General features: G+C 33.9%; 3 protein-coding genes across 4 annotated transcripts; 2 read left to right on the top strand and 1 right to left on the bottom strand.

Annotated features, from left to right (window-relative positions):
* Nucleotides 1-265: 265 nt before the first annotated feature.
* Nucleotides 266-2,883, top strand: LOC102588795 (zinc finger protein NUTCRACKER). The gene is made up of 4 exons (XM_006348770.2): nt 266-434; nt 526-650; nt 805-1,201; nt 1,697-2,883. The coding sequence occupies exons 2-4, from the start codon at nt 548-550 to the stop codon at nt 2,682-2,684; spliced, it is 1,488 nt and encodes a 495-aa protein (XP_006348832.2). The 5' UTR covers nt 266-434; nt 526-547; the 3' UTR covers nt 2,685-2,883.
* Nucleotides 2,884-6,311: 3,428 nt separating this feature from the next.
* Nucleotides 6,312-12,397, top strand: LOC102589121 (uncharacterized). Of its 2 annotated transcripts, none has more exons than XM_006348771.2 (5): nt 6,312-6,444; nt 7,304-7,696; nt 8,240-8,349; nt 10,320-10,424; nt 11,615-12,397. In XM_006348771.2, exons 2-5 carry the CDS (start codon nt 7,336-7,338, stop codon nt 12,287-12,289), a joined length of 1,251 nt encoding a protein of 416 aa, XP_006348833.1. In that variant the 5' UTR covers nt 6,312-6,444; nt 7,304-7,335; the 3' UTR covers nt 12,290-12,397. The 2 variants fall into 2 exon arrangements, with proteins under 2 accessions (XP_006348833.1, XP_006348834.1); XM_006348772.2 differs by having other exon boundaries at nt 6,322-6,355.
* A 1,683-nt stretch (nt 12,398-14,080) lies between these two features.
* Nucleotides 14,081-14,731, bottom strand: LOC102589662 (glutaredoxin-C9-like). Its single transcript, XM_006348773.2, has one exon. It carries the CDS (start codon nt 14,686-14,688, stop codon nt 14,233-14,235), a length of 456 nt encoding a protein of 151 aa, XP_006348835.1. The 5' UTR covers nt 14,689-14,731; the 3' UTR covers nt 14,081-14,232.
* Nucleotides 14,732-14,839: the final 108 nt, after the last annotated feature.

The following is a 14,839-nucleotide window of genomic DNA, read 5'->3' on the forward strand; positions in this document are numbered from 1 at the left end:
TCCCAAAGTTAAGACCTCAACTAATTTCACAGGATATCTAACACCTCTCATCAAAAATATGTATCAGATAACTTTGTTCACCAAAAATAGAACAGATCGAAAGAATCATAACCTACTTTTATTTTAAAAAGAATATACATTTAATTAGTACCCCACCCCCACCCCCCATATTTTTTTTTACTTTTCACCACCTCCCATGTTTAATATTACTATAGTAGTATTAAAATTCCGACAATAAGCAGTTAAAAGACTGCAGTATATGAGAATGTGTGCATTAGAGAGAGATCTCATATTTTCTCTTCCTATAAACTCCCACTCTTATATTTTCTCCTTGTCATCTCTTCTCTTATAAATTCAACCAACAAATACACAGATCTAAATAATCAATCTTTCAAACTTATGCTATATATCTTTCTTGGCATCATAAACAAAAGGTAATTTTTTTTTCTATTTATATAAATATTTTTTGCTTAGAGATCAAGTTTTAGCAATAAGCTAACAATTTTAATAAATATATTTTTGTAGATTGAATTAAATCTCATCTAAGATGACTGATGAAGTGATATCAAATGGATTTACTCATGATAACTCAATTGAAGGATCTAATCCTCCTCCTCTCAAGAAAAAAAGAAATCTTCCAGGAAATCCAGGCAAGTTTATATTCTGAATCTCCGGAGTGAAAATTATGGCTCTGTCACTGGTCACTACAGTAGGTTTACAAGCTATATATCATCATGTATATATGTTCATATGAATATTCACGTTTTTTTAGCACTAATATATTATCATGATCATCATCACCAGATCCTGAAGCAGAAGTGATTGCCTTGTCACCAAAGACACTGATGGCAACAAATAGATTTTTGTGTGAAATTTGTGGGAAAGGTTTTCAAAGGGATCAAAATCTACAACTTCATAGAAGAGGACATAATCTTCCATGGAAGTTAAAGCAAAGAACTTCAAAAGAAGTGAGAAAGAGAGTTTACGTGTGCCCGGAAAAGGCGTGTGTGCATCATCATCCTTCAAGAGCTTTAGGAGATCTAACTGGGATCAAGAAACACTATTGTAGAAAACATGGAGAAAAGAAGTGGAAATGTGAGAAGTGTTCAAAGAGATATGCTGTGCAATCAGATTGGAAAGCTCACTCTAAAACTTGTGGCACTAGGGAATATAGATGTGATTGTGGCACTATTTTCTCAAGGTAAATTTATTAATTTGTTGTAGCTAGCAGATAACTTGTCTTGTTTTCAAGATTACGAATCTCATCTTTTTCTGAAGTGTTACATGTAGAAATCATTTGAATGGATCTTGAACTCTAGTTATTTATGCTTAAATTTGTGATTGTCATGTGTTTGTCTGTTTACACATGAACTTGAAAAAGAGTTGAAATTAATCTTTTTTTCATCTTTGTTTTCTTCACTTTCTTTTTCTTAGTGGGTAGTTTAATGAAGACAAAATAGCTGTTTGTAATCACTACAAAGTCATTTTTTTTAAGCTCTTCACCTAATTGGTACCATTACTACTAGGATCTTATAGAGTAGTACTAGTACACCTTTTTTATTTTTCACTTTCCTCCATTCTCATATTCATTAAAAAGTATTTATTTTGTTTTTTCTTGCTCTTTGTATTTGAAACAAAACGCTATCTTAGTTGTTCAGATGATTGACTATCTAAATTTTCACCTTGAATTGAGCAGGAGAGATAGCTTTGTGACTCATAGGGCGTTTTGCGATGCATTAGCTGAGGAGACGGCTAGAGTTACTGCAGCATCTAATATGCACAACCCATTGGCCATGGAAAACAACATCAACTACCATTTCATCGGCGCGCCATTAGGGCCAAACATGGCACAACATTTCTCTTCTCTCTTCAAACCAGTTTCAAACAACAATGAGAACTCGGATCCATTGAGAAGAGATCAGCTCTCGCTTTGGAATAATATAGGCGTGGCTCAAGAGCAAGACCAAATAGGTATCAATATCAATAATCTCCGCGAAATCCATCAGATTAGTCCCCTTTTTCATCACACTTCACCAGCACCAACACCAGTTTATGATGCAAATGCCCTTCTTGCATCACGTAATTCAAATGCTCCACCAGTTAGTTATAATAACAACCATATCAACTGGGATCAGTTCATCGGGACCAAAATCTCTCCAATTAACAATGCTGAACAATTATCAAACACCTCATCTGCAAACATTAGCGTTCCGTCATTATTCAGTTCTCAACAACAAATTGCACTTTCTTCCTCTACAGCAAATATGTCTGCAACAGCTTTACTCCAAAAAGCAGCTCAGATCGGAGCAACAACAACAACCGCAACCGATCCATCGATATTCCTCGGAAATTTCACGATGAATAATTGCAACAACAACAAGAACAATGACAATGACAATAACAAGTTTTGTGGATTTTATGTTAGTACTCCGACTACGAATAACTCAATCAGTACTAGTCTCGGAAGTGACGTAGATCAGAGTTCATCAGTAAATGATTTCTCTGCTACTATTCACCCGATACAGATGTATCCCCCTTCAAAACGCCGTCACATTCAAATTGAAGATAGTGTAAAAGGAGTCGGAGGCGGAGCAGGATCAGGAGCAGGAGGACAAACTAGGGATTTTTTGGGAGTTGGAGTACAATCAATCTGTCACCCTTCATCAATCAATGGATGGATATGATTAAAATTGAGTATTTTCACTTTATTTTATTTAAATATTACGTCTAACCATTAGGGTCTTACTGTCTAGTGTTATCGATAAGAGTCTATTACAGAATAGATGTGAGTTCAATTCTCACCGTCTCTTTTCTCCATGTAATAATTTTCCCTTTTTAATGTTAAAAGCTAAGATGCAATAAAGTGGATTATTTTATTTTTTTTGGGTGGAGGGATTTTAGCATTTGCATACTTTGCAGTGAAGAAAAGGTAGCAATTGAGTGCTTGAAGAAAGTTAAAAAGTTGATCTGAAAAAAATAATGTTACAATATGATCAAAAGAGCTTGAGGAGATCCATGCATATTCTGTTGAACCCTGAGATGTGTTCACTTTAAAAATGGTGGCTTTATCAACCTGGATTGTGCTCTTCATCCTTAATCAAAGGTCTCGGATTTGAATTCCTTGGCTACAAAATCTCCTTTGTTAGGAAACACTTTATCTCCAATGTGGGACTTCTCCGCACTAATTCAACTTTATAATCAAACTCCAATATAGGTACTGGACATAAAAATGGTGGCTTTAATTTTAATATTATTTTTTTATAGAAGTGGGGTGCTTAGTGGGGGCAAAGCAAGATAACCCTTTTTTCAACTCCATTATTGATATAGCTTTCATATTTGTTCTAGTTATTATCTTCTCAAAATGCTTTTGAAAGAGCTTATAATTAATATTTCAGAATGCAAAAAGCCTACAGCAGCTAATTAAAATAAGATAAATTATGTTTAATTAATAACTTATTGAGTTGCATGCAAAGGAATAGAAGTTGATTAAAGTTTTCTTTGATCCCACACACAAAAGGATTTGAACTTTTTTTTTTCATTTTTTTTCTTTGGTTAATTTTCCTTGTGCCTAATTTCTCCTCATGACTATATTTTTTATTTATATATAATATGGTCACTTTTGAAATGGTTAGGTGGACATAGTGGGTTTTATGTTGTGATTCAATTCTAACTTTGATACTCATAAAATCTGAATATTTCCTTCCAACCAAAGAAAGTAAAATAAGGAAGTTATTCTGGTAATTAATTTCCTAATAGGTCAAAAGTTTAAATGTTTTTATATCTACCAATGATATAATTAAGTAAATAAAAAGGTCTCTCTGCTTTAATTAAAGTAATCATACAATTTAACACGATATCAGAATAAATAGATCATTGAAGTTTTAATTAAGGTAATAGTGAATAATACTATTGCTTCAAGCATTTTATGTACTTTTTAGATTATTGTGATGACATGATTGAAGAGAATCTAAAAGGGTTAGCAGTCACAAATAATTGAAACCAAAAATGTACGTACATTAGTTCATGAACCACATATATATGTACACGACCAAATGTTCCAAAATTCAAAAACCTTATAATATGCTAGAGATTTGCCAAAGGGACAATTATTCAAAAGACAATATGTATGAGTGATGCCAGAGTAGGGGCTAAAAAGAAAGCTACTATACTAGTCTCCTATATCTTTTTTCTTTCTTTCTCATTCAGTGTCAGCTATCCGCATTGAATTTCAACTAAATTTCAATTTGTGCATTATTGAGTTCATTTTTAGAAACAATACTTCCAACATGATTTTTTCTATTTTCAGGGGCTCGAACTCGAGATCTCTTGTCAAAAGGTGAAGAAATCTTGAATCATCCCAACATAACTCATATTGGTAAACTACTACCACTAGTCTAGTATATCGTCTTTATTTTTTTGTCTTCCACTTGGTCTCGGGTATACCCGCATTAAGACCGACTAAATTCGGATTCATGTATTGCAGGTTTCATTTTAGGGACACCACTTTCAATAAAACTTTTTCTATCTCAAGGGGATCAAACCTGAAATCTCTAATTAAGAGTGAATAGAGTTCTCTGAACCATTCGACCACAACCGTAATTGGTAAGCTACTAATACTACTAGTCTAGCTAGTATATCTTTCTTTTCTTTTCTTTTTTTGTTTCCCACCTGGTATTAGTGTATACACCTGCATTAGGATTAACTAAATTCAGATTCACTTATTGCAGAGTTCATCTTTAAAGATACCACTTCTAACAAACTTTTATCTATCTCTAGAAGCTCAAACTCGAAATTTCTGATTAAGCTACCAGTACTCTATATCAATGTGTTGATGTTTGCCTTTTGACTAGTGCTTGAGAAAAAGCAAAGTAGTGGTGGGGATATGTTATGAATTATGTACAAAGAGTTGATATGACAAAAGTAAACTGCAAAGGCTGGGGTCTCTCTACTCGTGCGCAGAATCCTTAACATCATGTGCATTGTTCAAGAAGTTTCTTAGTGATTGAGGTTTTAGTTGCCTCCTTTTTTCAGCTAAAAATATGGACACTAATTTCTGTCAATTGGTTGCTGACAATTTGTTCAGAAATCTTCCTCTTTGTTACCCCTATACTCCAATTATATATCTTCATGTTTTAGGCATCAAGGACTAGCTACCTAGGCTATATCTAGTTTTATTTTTGGTTTTTGCGTTCCATGTTTGATATCTATATCTGTTTTTACGGCTCAACTAATCTAGATTCACACTATGAGCTATAAAAATGTCTTTTTAATTAAGAGAGATAGTTAAAAATAAATAAATAAATATTTACATATATATTGTTGAATTCATTTTTTTTTTAAATTATGTTAAAGTATTTATAATTTGACTCCTAATTAATGAAAATTTTCAGCAACGGTAATTCAAAATTGGAGTAGGAATACTAAGTTGTTTAGAATTTTTTGTTATTTATTTAATTATTATCTAGTTAGGATTTGTTTATCCTAATTTATATAGAAATAAGTTTTCTAGTCCTAATTTAATTTGATTTCTTAATATTATAAATAAGTGTGTAATTAGTTATTTTTAATAGACAGAAAGAAAAGAGAACAAGAAAGAAGATGGAGAGAAAAAAGAACAAGAAAGAAATAGAGAAAACTTGAGGTAAGATTCAAAGAACTTTTGAAATTATATAATTAAAAAAATTTCGTTCTTGCTTATAGCTTCCCATATGTGAACATTTTGCACTTGTGTCTCTAAAGTTAGACCTCGTTGCAATTCATCTATCAATATCCATTAGAATTTTGGTACACTATTAAACAGAAATTCAAGATTTAAATTTTATAAATTCAGCCTTTAAGGTTCTTAGCATTATATTTATCATATTTTTTAAATTATAAATTTGAATGTACATATCCAAATATGACCTACTAACCACTAAGTTATAATTTCAAAGAGATGCTGCAAATAACTATCGGATAACATAACATAAAATTGCATGCTTTGTGCTTCAAATTGATTGATCGATCGATCTTTAATGTTTGTCCTTTAGTAATCGAATTTATATTTTACAGGACATAAGTTCTCTAAAAATTGAAATGATGTCCCAAAGTAACTTGTTGAATATTATGATATAGAAATATAAATTTATTGCGCGAAAAAATCATTTTTTATGATGGATATAAATTAAAGACCAGGACACAAAATATGGCCAAATTTGGTAAACGAGCAAATTCTTGTCCATTAGTTTTGAAACCCAAAGTTCTACGACCCGGCCCAACCTCTCTCAATTGGGAGTCCATCAGTTTTCAAACCCAAAATCCAACAATTATACTACACTTTAATCTTTTCAAGTGTCGATCCAGAATTCAAGTATCTGTGTTCAGCTTGAGTTTTCTTCTTCTTCCGGACATCTTAAATCGATTGTATTTATCATTAGCATCATTTTGATTTCGAGCTTAATTGTGGTAAGTCAATATTTTGTTAATTGTTCTCGATTGTATTTTAATAAAACTGAGATGAATTTCTGACATACATTATAGTTGATATTTTCAGATTAATCGTTCCTTGTTATGAACAAAATTCATCTATTATATGTTAATTTTTCTCTATTTATATATTTGCATTCGATTGTGATTGTTTAGCATTTACACAATCAAATTACGCACATCGTCGAGGGTCTGGTCTAGTCGTCAATGAATAAATCCCCGAAAAACAAAAATACTAGGTAATTTCTTCTTAGATGTTAGAGCCTCAGTGGATAAAGTTCCTGATATTTGTTATGGGTGGGAGCCGGGAGGCAACACCCATGGAATTAGTCTAGTGTGTGTAAGCTGGTCCAGACACTACGATTATCATTTTTTTTTTTTATGCATACAAATACCAAGGCCAAACTAAGCAGTCATTGTGATTCAAATGGTGTTTTTTCAAGTTTTGGAGTTACTTTTAATAATATCAAAAAGAGTAGAATCCTTGTTGTTAGTGGGAGGTGACAGGTATTCCGTGGAATTAGTCTATAAGGTTAGATTAGACTGACATGCTAATTCAATCCAAGTAGGAATAGGAAGAGTAGGTATGACATTGGCATACTTTTACTGGATGGATGAAATTAGTCGAGATGCGCGTAAGCTGGTTCAGACACCAGTGTTATAAAAATATTCATACAAATATGCTAAGGCCCAACTAAGCAGCCACTGTGATTCAAATTCATAGGGACTTCTGGTTTAAATATTTGATGTATGTTATGGTTAACATGGAGATCAGTTCGCTAGCGAAGTTAATGTTTTTGACCCATCAACTGAAATCGGTTATTCTTTGGTTCTACAGGTGTGATTAATCAAGAGTTCTGAACAGAGAAAATGGATGCAAAAGCGTTGGCAAAGTCAAAGAGAGCTCATTCGTTACATCTTAATAAGAAGCATAATCCACATCATGCATCTAAGGGGTCTTCTGCTGTTTCTGGCACGTCTGTCGGTGATAAGAAGGCTACTGTCAAGCAAGTTAAGGAAAAGCCTAAACCGAAGCTCCCATCGAATTGGGATCGATATGAAGAAGAAAATTCTGATTCTGAAACTGCAACCCCGGCAGGCGCAAGTAATGCAAGTGATGTGGTCGAGCCGAAAAGTAAAGGGGCAGATTATGCATACTTGCTTTCAGAGGCTAAGGATCAGCTTCAGTATTCTTCAGAGGATGTTTCTTTTGGTGATGATATTTTAGATGGTAATGCTTTTATCCCAGAACTTTTAGCTATATGGAATTGTTTTCTGATGCTATCATTCATAACCTGTCGAAATTGTATAACAATTGTAACTGGTAACTTGCTCATTATTCTGCTTTTAGAAAACTGTTGCTCTCTCAAACTCAAGTTGGCCATAAATGTTTTTTGAAATATTGAACATAGCCTTTTTACTGTTATTTGTCTGCTGTTTGGTTACTAGATTCAGATTAGTACGAGCATAGCGGAATGTTAGGGGTGAGGCATGACTAGGAGCAATCTCGCACAAGTTTAGATTCAGAAAAATAGTTATAAAAGTGATTGCATCAATAATTCAACATTGAAATATTATATTATCTGTACTTTGTCTAAGTTGTTGGTTCTTGCTAGAAAATGTGTTGATTCAGGTTCATTGCAGCTTAAACGTATTGCTTATTTTTGTTACACTACAAAAATTTCGCAGACTGCTGTATTTCCAAGTTTTTCTGCGGCTATGCCAGTCTAGATAATTTTGGCCAAAATTATAGTATTGACTCAATAATTTTTAGACTTTTATCAGGGCCTAGGAGCATTACTCTCTGCAAAAGGGCAAAGCAAGTTATCGTGGATAGCAGAAGAAAATTTTGCAATGGAAGATAAGGCACCTCCTCCCACTAAGGTGATTTTTCTACTCTCAATCCAAGGGGTTGTCTGTTTCCTTTGCTCGTATTTTCTGTTCTTGTTTTCTGGTATTATAAGGAGAGCAGTATGGGATGCTGATACCAGTGACTTATTTACAATTTATCTCCGCTTTCAATAACACAAACATTAAGATTAGACTAGAAACTTCTAACACTACGGTAATATTAACAACATGTTGAAAACATGCTGTGACTTTAGTTGATGATTCAGTCTTTTCTTTGAAATTGTGTAAGAAGTAAATGATTCCCTTGATTCTATTGTTTTAATAGCAAAACCATGGGAAGGAACAAATGAACCGTACCCTTTCTTATAAGTTAGCAAATATTTTATTCCTCAAACAGCACTTCATTATATCTATAGTTACTAGAACTTAGCTCAACATTTATCACGTGACTTACATTAATCAGTGGGTATGGATGAATCAAGTGAAGTGTCTAAGTCTCATAGATTTGACATGTGAGACTTACTCTTTAAGCCAAAAATACAGGAACTTTTATTTGAGCCTATGTACTGGTTGAGCTCGTCCTTCGAAATAATTCTGATTCATCTCCTTTTAGATTATCAAAATATACATACAGAAACTCTGTTGCCATGAGGGCTTTGGTTCAGTAGTAAGGAAGCACTATACATAATGTGTGAATTGCTGACAGGACCCTGGTACTAAGTGTAGGAAGGGTAGAGGGGTGGGCTCCTCTTGTGCGTCAGTGACTGAGGTCGGGCCAACTATCACAACAGATTTTTCGGTAATTGAGCCAAGCACATGAAGATTTTTTTATTTTTATGAGTGATGATAATATTTGAACCCAAGCTCTAATGGCATATGAATTACTTCACTATCTTACCCAACATGCGACATATATGCCTTTTGAAACCTGATTCTTGAATTAGTCCATACAAACATATATACCTCAACATCTTTCTGTCCATATTGGACGATTGAAGAGAATAATCGTTAATAGTTGTTGTGGATTGAGGAGCCGAATCGTTACTAGTTATTTCAGTATCGGACGATTGAGGTGCCGGATCGTTACTAGTCATTGTGGATTGAGGAGTAACCTGCTTTCAGTGAACAGCAAGGTCTGATTTCCTTTTTAAACCTGATTATGGAATCCACACACATGTCAGACCATACAGACAAACTCCTAGCAAGATTTATGTGAATCACCAAGACTTCTTTTTGAATCCAATCTACCTAATAGTTGGTGGGTTAGTCTCAGCCCCTGCTGATTCACCGAAAGCAAATAGAAACAGAAGTTGTAATTTGAAGGAGGGGTATATTTGCATAGCCTCCTAAATCAAGCTAAGACTGAATAAAACCCACTCCTTTACTGTATGGCTCTATAATATGTTCCTTTAGCTATACTAGTATTTTCCAACTTACCATACGATGACTCCTCTTATTTACAAAATGATAATATATATCAGAAATCTTCTTGTATGCATTAAGTTAACTATACGTTATTAGAATTACTTACAGTTAGTGTAGCTGCCTTATAAATAATTGCAAAAATTCATCAGTCTTTCAGTGAACTGTCAAATTAGACATGCGTTATGTGTTTTGGATCAATCAGTTGACAGTACTATTATCCAGCTGATGAAGGCAAGAAAGGTGTTGATGTGCAAGATGCTTTCTTACTAGCTATTTTTGATGATTCCGTATTAATTAACATCATATGTTTATTCTTTCTTCTGGTAATGAAGTGAACTATTGCTTGTGTTGATAGCAAATCATATTAATGGCACGTGTAATCCCTTTTTGTCTAGGAAGCAATAGCATCTGTTCATTGCAAATCCTGCTGAACACCATTTTTTATTTTTTTTTATTACGCTTTCTCTGATTTGTGATTTGGTTTGTTATTTTCCTTAAATGCCGACGTGCCCCATCTAGATTGCTAGGCTACCATATGGTCAAACTCATTAATAACTATGTCACTCTTGTATTTGCAGGCATCATTTCTTTCACTTGATCTGCAAGCTCTTTCAGAGCAGCTTGAAAGAGCACGTCTACAAGAGAGACTTTTCATTGAACCAGATTTACTTCCTTTGGTACTGGTATGTAATGTATCTATGATTTCCTCCTATGCCGTATCTCCCAAAATTTAATGTTGATTAATGCTTATATGCTGGAAACATGGGGCCTTTCATTTAATTAAGGTGCGACAGTGTGTGTTTAAGAAAAAGGCCTGCAAAATGAGCTTTGAGCTGAAAATGATTTTTAGACCTTCTGTCCATAGCTGTCGCCAGTGTTATCGAAGGCGAAAAGTGCAAAAAAACTCTAAGGTCCGTGGGGGCTTTAAGCGCAAATAAAGCGTGGGCTTTAATGAAAAAAGGCGCAAAGGGAGAAAAAAATACAAACATACATGTTTAGTCCAAGATTAATAATTATAAACATGAATGACAAATATATGACCAAAAAGATTGAAAAAAATTATGATAAAGTGAAATATCAATTGTTTAGTGTCACTTATTCATAAAAGGGCTCATTGGCAAGGAAAAGTTTGCCTTAGAACTTTGATGACGACACTGAAGTGCACATAAAGCGAGGCGAAGCGCTCAACACGTTTTGAGCCTCGCTTCAAGGCTTAAAGCGCCTTTGATAACACTGGCTGTCACACGGTAGTGCACCTAAAAGCATCAAACCGCACCAACATATATGATGCAGATGAATCATCTAATAAAATAGGCGGTTTCCTCTCCAGCTACTCCACAAAAAATTATTATGTTGCCGCTTCAGTGTGCTAAAATGGTAGAAAATGATTTCATGTTTTATATAGCATGTACATTTAGGTATGTGTGTTTCATTATTGGGTGAGGATAGTGAGAAACTTCTGAATTGTCTGAAAGTCAATTTTACTGAAATAACTGGAGTTTCAACTTATGAGGTTTCATCCTCGACTGTCAGGCCACTTTATTGTTTTGCGGAGATTCAAGAATCCAAATTACTGATCTAGTTTTAGTGAGGTTTAACTAGCAACAATCCTCTATGACTCTCGAGCTATTCTTTTTTGCGAGTCTTTTAGGTCTATACAATTTCCTCTTATGCAGCCACGCAATGAGCACATAGCAAATTATTCTTTCCCCTTTTACTAAAGAATACCGTGTTCGTTGCAAATAGTGGCCTTCGCCTATATTCAGAATGCTCAATATTTGTTTAAAATTTTATTTTGTGAACTCCTGTAGGATGTCTTTGTACTATCTTGTAATATAGTCTAATACATGTACTTAATGTGCAAAACTGACAGAGCGATCAGGAGTCGCAATCAGCAGCTAAAGAGAAACATGACGGCGATCTAGCTTCAAGCAAGAGTTCAACAGCGGAAAAAGACTTCAATTCATTAACCTCCACTAACAAAAGCAACGAAAACAGGCATCAACATTCGCATCTGGGCACCACAAGCAGCAGTAGCAGACATCCAACTTTAGCTTATGAATCCTCTAACCCTTCGACTGCATTCAAGGACGAGGCTGGACAAAATGATACACTGATGTGTGTTTCTAAGAAACCGTCTGCATTTAAGGCAGCAGCTGCAGAAGCAGAGCTTGACATGCTTCTTGATTCAGTCACCGAGATTGAAATTTGTGAGTCCACGAATGTTATTGACCAGTCTATTCGTCCTTACCCCGTGACACAAGCAGGAACACCAACTCCGTTAGCAGAAGGAACTTCATCTACACGGGAGGTCTCCACCCAGCCCAGGCGAGGCCACGATCTACTACCCACACCTGCAATATCAGATATCAGTTTGGACGATACACTGGATGATCTTCTCAAAGAAACATCCACTGTGACTAACAAAAACGAGCATTCGCTACCTACTGAGGTAAGCTCCATTGCTGGTCATACACCCTCTGCTTCTCAACCTGTCTCCAAGTCCAAAATTATCGATGATTTTGATTCATGGTTTGACACATTGTAACTGAACCACAGATTGGGAAAAAAATTCCATGTTAAGCACAAATTGTGTAATTCTGCGTGTTAGGCTGTTAGCCTTCTACCATTCGTGTTAAAAATCTAACCTTGTCAACTCGCGTTAATACAGAAGAAATTTATGTATTATTTTATGCACGATAGAAAATGAAAAAATTAAATCTTGCAGTACTCAACTCTGTATAACTCTAACCAACAACTTAGTGAAAAGTTAAAAGCCTTAAGCAATTGCAATTTTTACTCTTGACATTGATCAATCAATTGGAATCGAAAAAATTCATATAATCGACTCCAACTTAATTTGAAATTGGAAAATAATTTGTTCAATTGTCAACCATAAAAGTTGACTTGGGCTCATTTTCTTCAGTTGTTAATAGTACCCTCCCTTGTTCATTTTACTTATCACATTCTCGTTAAGAAAACATTTGGTGTTGTTTGGTAGCTGGATAAAAAAAATTAGTTATTCATGAATTAATTTTTGTATAACTTATAAGACATTTGATAGGTAGATATAAAATAAGTTATTTATGTATAAAATTAATACGTTGTTTGGTTGACAATTGAGAAACCAACAGAACTAATAAATGTGTAAGTTATGAGAGAATCTATGTGTCATTGATTAATGAATAATTCATGAACAAGAAACTTTAATGATACCACAACATATACATATTCTCTTATAGTATCATTAACTAACGAGTAATTTCTGAACAAGAAATCTTAATGATACCAATACAATATATATATATATATAGTATCAGTTAAGCTAAATTATCAGTCTTAATAATACCAATACAGTATATGATACTGATTATTTAAGCAAAAATTATTAGCCTTAATGAATGGGGTATGGGCTGTATTTTTTTTTTGTTGAGAGAATGGGTATTTCTTGAATTACTTTGGATTGGAGTATGAACATGTAATTATTTTAAATTTTATGGCTCATTTATGTAGTTTTTCCAATAATATATAAATTCACTCATAACTAATGTACATATTACTAATATCTGCATAACTCTAATCAGCTATCAAATGACCCCTAAGTTTAATTATTTTATTATTATTAATGATACTTTGAAAATTTGAATTTGATAACTAGTACTTCAATTATTTGGAAAGAAAAAATAATTGTCTCAACAATTACAATTAGTATATTTGACAAATAAAAGGTAAGAGATGGAAGATCAAATATCTGTGTTTGTTAGGTTTTCTTTTCTTTCCACTTATTCTATTTTAGTTTTGGCAGACAGCGTTGTGGAAAACGTAATGCATGACACTATTTTAGAGTAGACCTATGAACAAGTACTAGTCAACTTAAATAAATACAGTCCATCTCTTTTAAATTTATTTAATTTCGTACAAAAACTTATAATTTGAAATATATATTTATGTGACAGTAAAAAAGGAAATGTTTAAATTACATTAAAAAGTTGCCTATCTTTTTTATGAAATGCAAATAAAGTAATTAGGTTTACCTAAATTGAAACTGAGATAGTAATCAACTTTAGTTGTCGTGAAACTGCCTCAATCGCGATCGAATTTAATCGGGACTCAAACGCGAGCTTTGGACCAGGTGGCTAATTATGAAATTTAGATCAAATACAACCAGAAACTGACATTTTCTCAGAAGCCAAGCATATACCACAAGCCAATTTTAATGATCAAAAGTTCAAAATTTTCAAGTTCTTACTAACAAGTTTAAATCGAATATAAAGTCGATTTTAGCAAGAAGTATTTCATATTTAAAGTGAGATTTTTTCTGTGAGAATCGAAATTAAGTGAATATCGAACTTGAGTGGAACATCATTTATAATTGTATTATAAAAATTGAACCTACCCTTAACTAAAATCTTGTATTTCCACATCTACCAAGTTTGATTTATTTCCCAAAACACCAAAAAAGAAAAGAAAAAAAAAAGAGAAATAAATAATTCAAAGCCACAAGGCTCCAGCCTTTTTCAATACAGGAGTCAACTCGCCGGTTATATGAGCCGCCATAATCCGATCCAATCCACCAAACAGCTCCCCTCCGACGAACACCGCCGGAAACTGCAACCGTCCGGTCTCTTTCCGATCACCACCTCCGGCGACAATTATATTCTCCAACTCATCAACGACTTCATTTTCGTCCTCTTCCTCGATTTCATAAATAGCAGGATTGGCTCCGAGACAATGAAGTAAACGCTTGACAACATGGCTCATACAACAACCTCGTCTTCCCACAACTATAACCGCGTTATCCTTAACAACGTTATTCAATTCCTCTTTTGAACCTTTAACGTACAATGATGAATTGCTGGTACTTACACGATGATGACGATCATTTGGATGAACTCGTAGTGTTATAGGTAAACATGATGACTTGTAAGGAAGTGCTTGTTGCATCATGAAATTAATAATTGTAGCTATATTTTTTTAAAAATATATTTGTGAATTGTGTAGCTTAGATATTGTGCATATAGGAAATATATATATATATGTGCAAAATGGTTGTAGGTAGGGGGGTAGGGGGGTAAAAGGTGGGGTGGGTAGTAGGGGG

The sequence above is a fragment of the Solanum tuberosum genome, unplaced genomic scaffold (genome assembly GCF_000226075.1).
Source record: "Solanum tuberosum cultivar DM 1-3 516 R44 unplaced genomic scaffold, SolTub_3.0 scf00102, whole genome shotgun sequence".
In the NCBI taxonomy this organism is placed as follows: domain Eukaryota; kingdom Viridiplantae; phylum Streptophyta; class Magnoliopsida; order Solanales; family Solanaceae; genus Solanum; species Solanum tuberosum.

Bases quoted from the DNA above. Each gene is read 5' to 3' on its own strand.
- LOC102588795 (XM_006348770.2), top strand. From the start codon at position 548: ATGACTGATGAAGTGATATCAAATGGATTTACTCATGATAACTCAATT. The intron at 651-804 runs GCAAGTTTATAT...CATCATCACCAG, and splicing joins AAATCTTCCAGGAAATCCAG to ATCCTGAAGCAGAAGTGATT. The intron at 1,202-1,696 runs GTAAATTTATTA...TGAATTGAGCAG, and splicing joins TGTGGCACTATTTTCTCAAG to GAGAGATAGCTTTGTGACTC.
- LOC102589121 (XM_006348771.2), top strand. From the start codon at position 7,336: ATGGATGCAAAAGCGTTGGCAAAGTCAAAGAGAGCTCATTCGTTACAT. The intron at 7,697-8,239 runs GTAATGCTTTTA...AATAATTTTTAG, and splicing joins TGGTGATGATATTTTAGATG to ACTTTTATCAGGGCCTAGGA. The intron at 10,425-11,614 runs GTATGTAATGTA...CAAAACTGACAG, and splicing joins ATTTACTTCCTTTGGTACTG to AGCGATCAGGAGTCGCAATC.
- LOC102589662 (XM_006348773.2), bottom strand. From the start codon at position 14,688: ATGATGCAACAAGCACTTCCTTACAAGTCATCATGTTTACCTATAACA.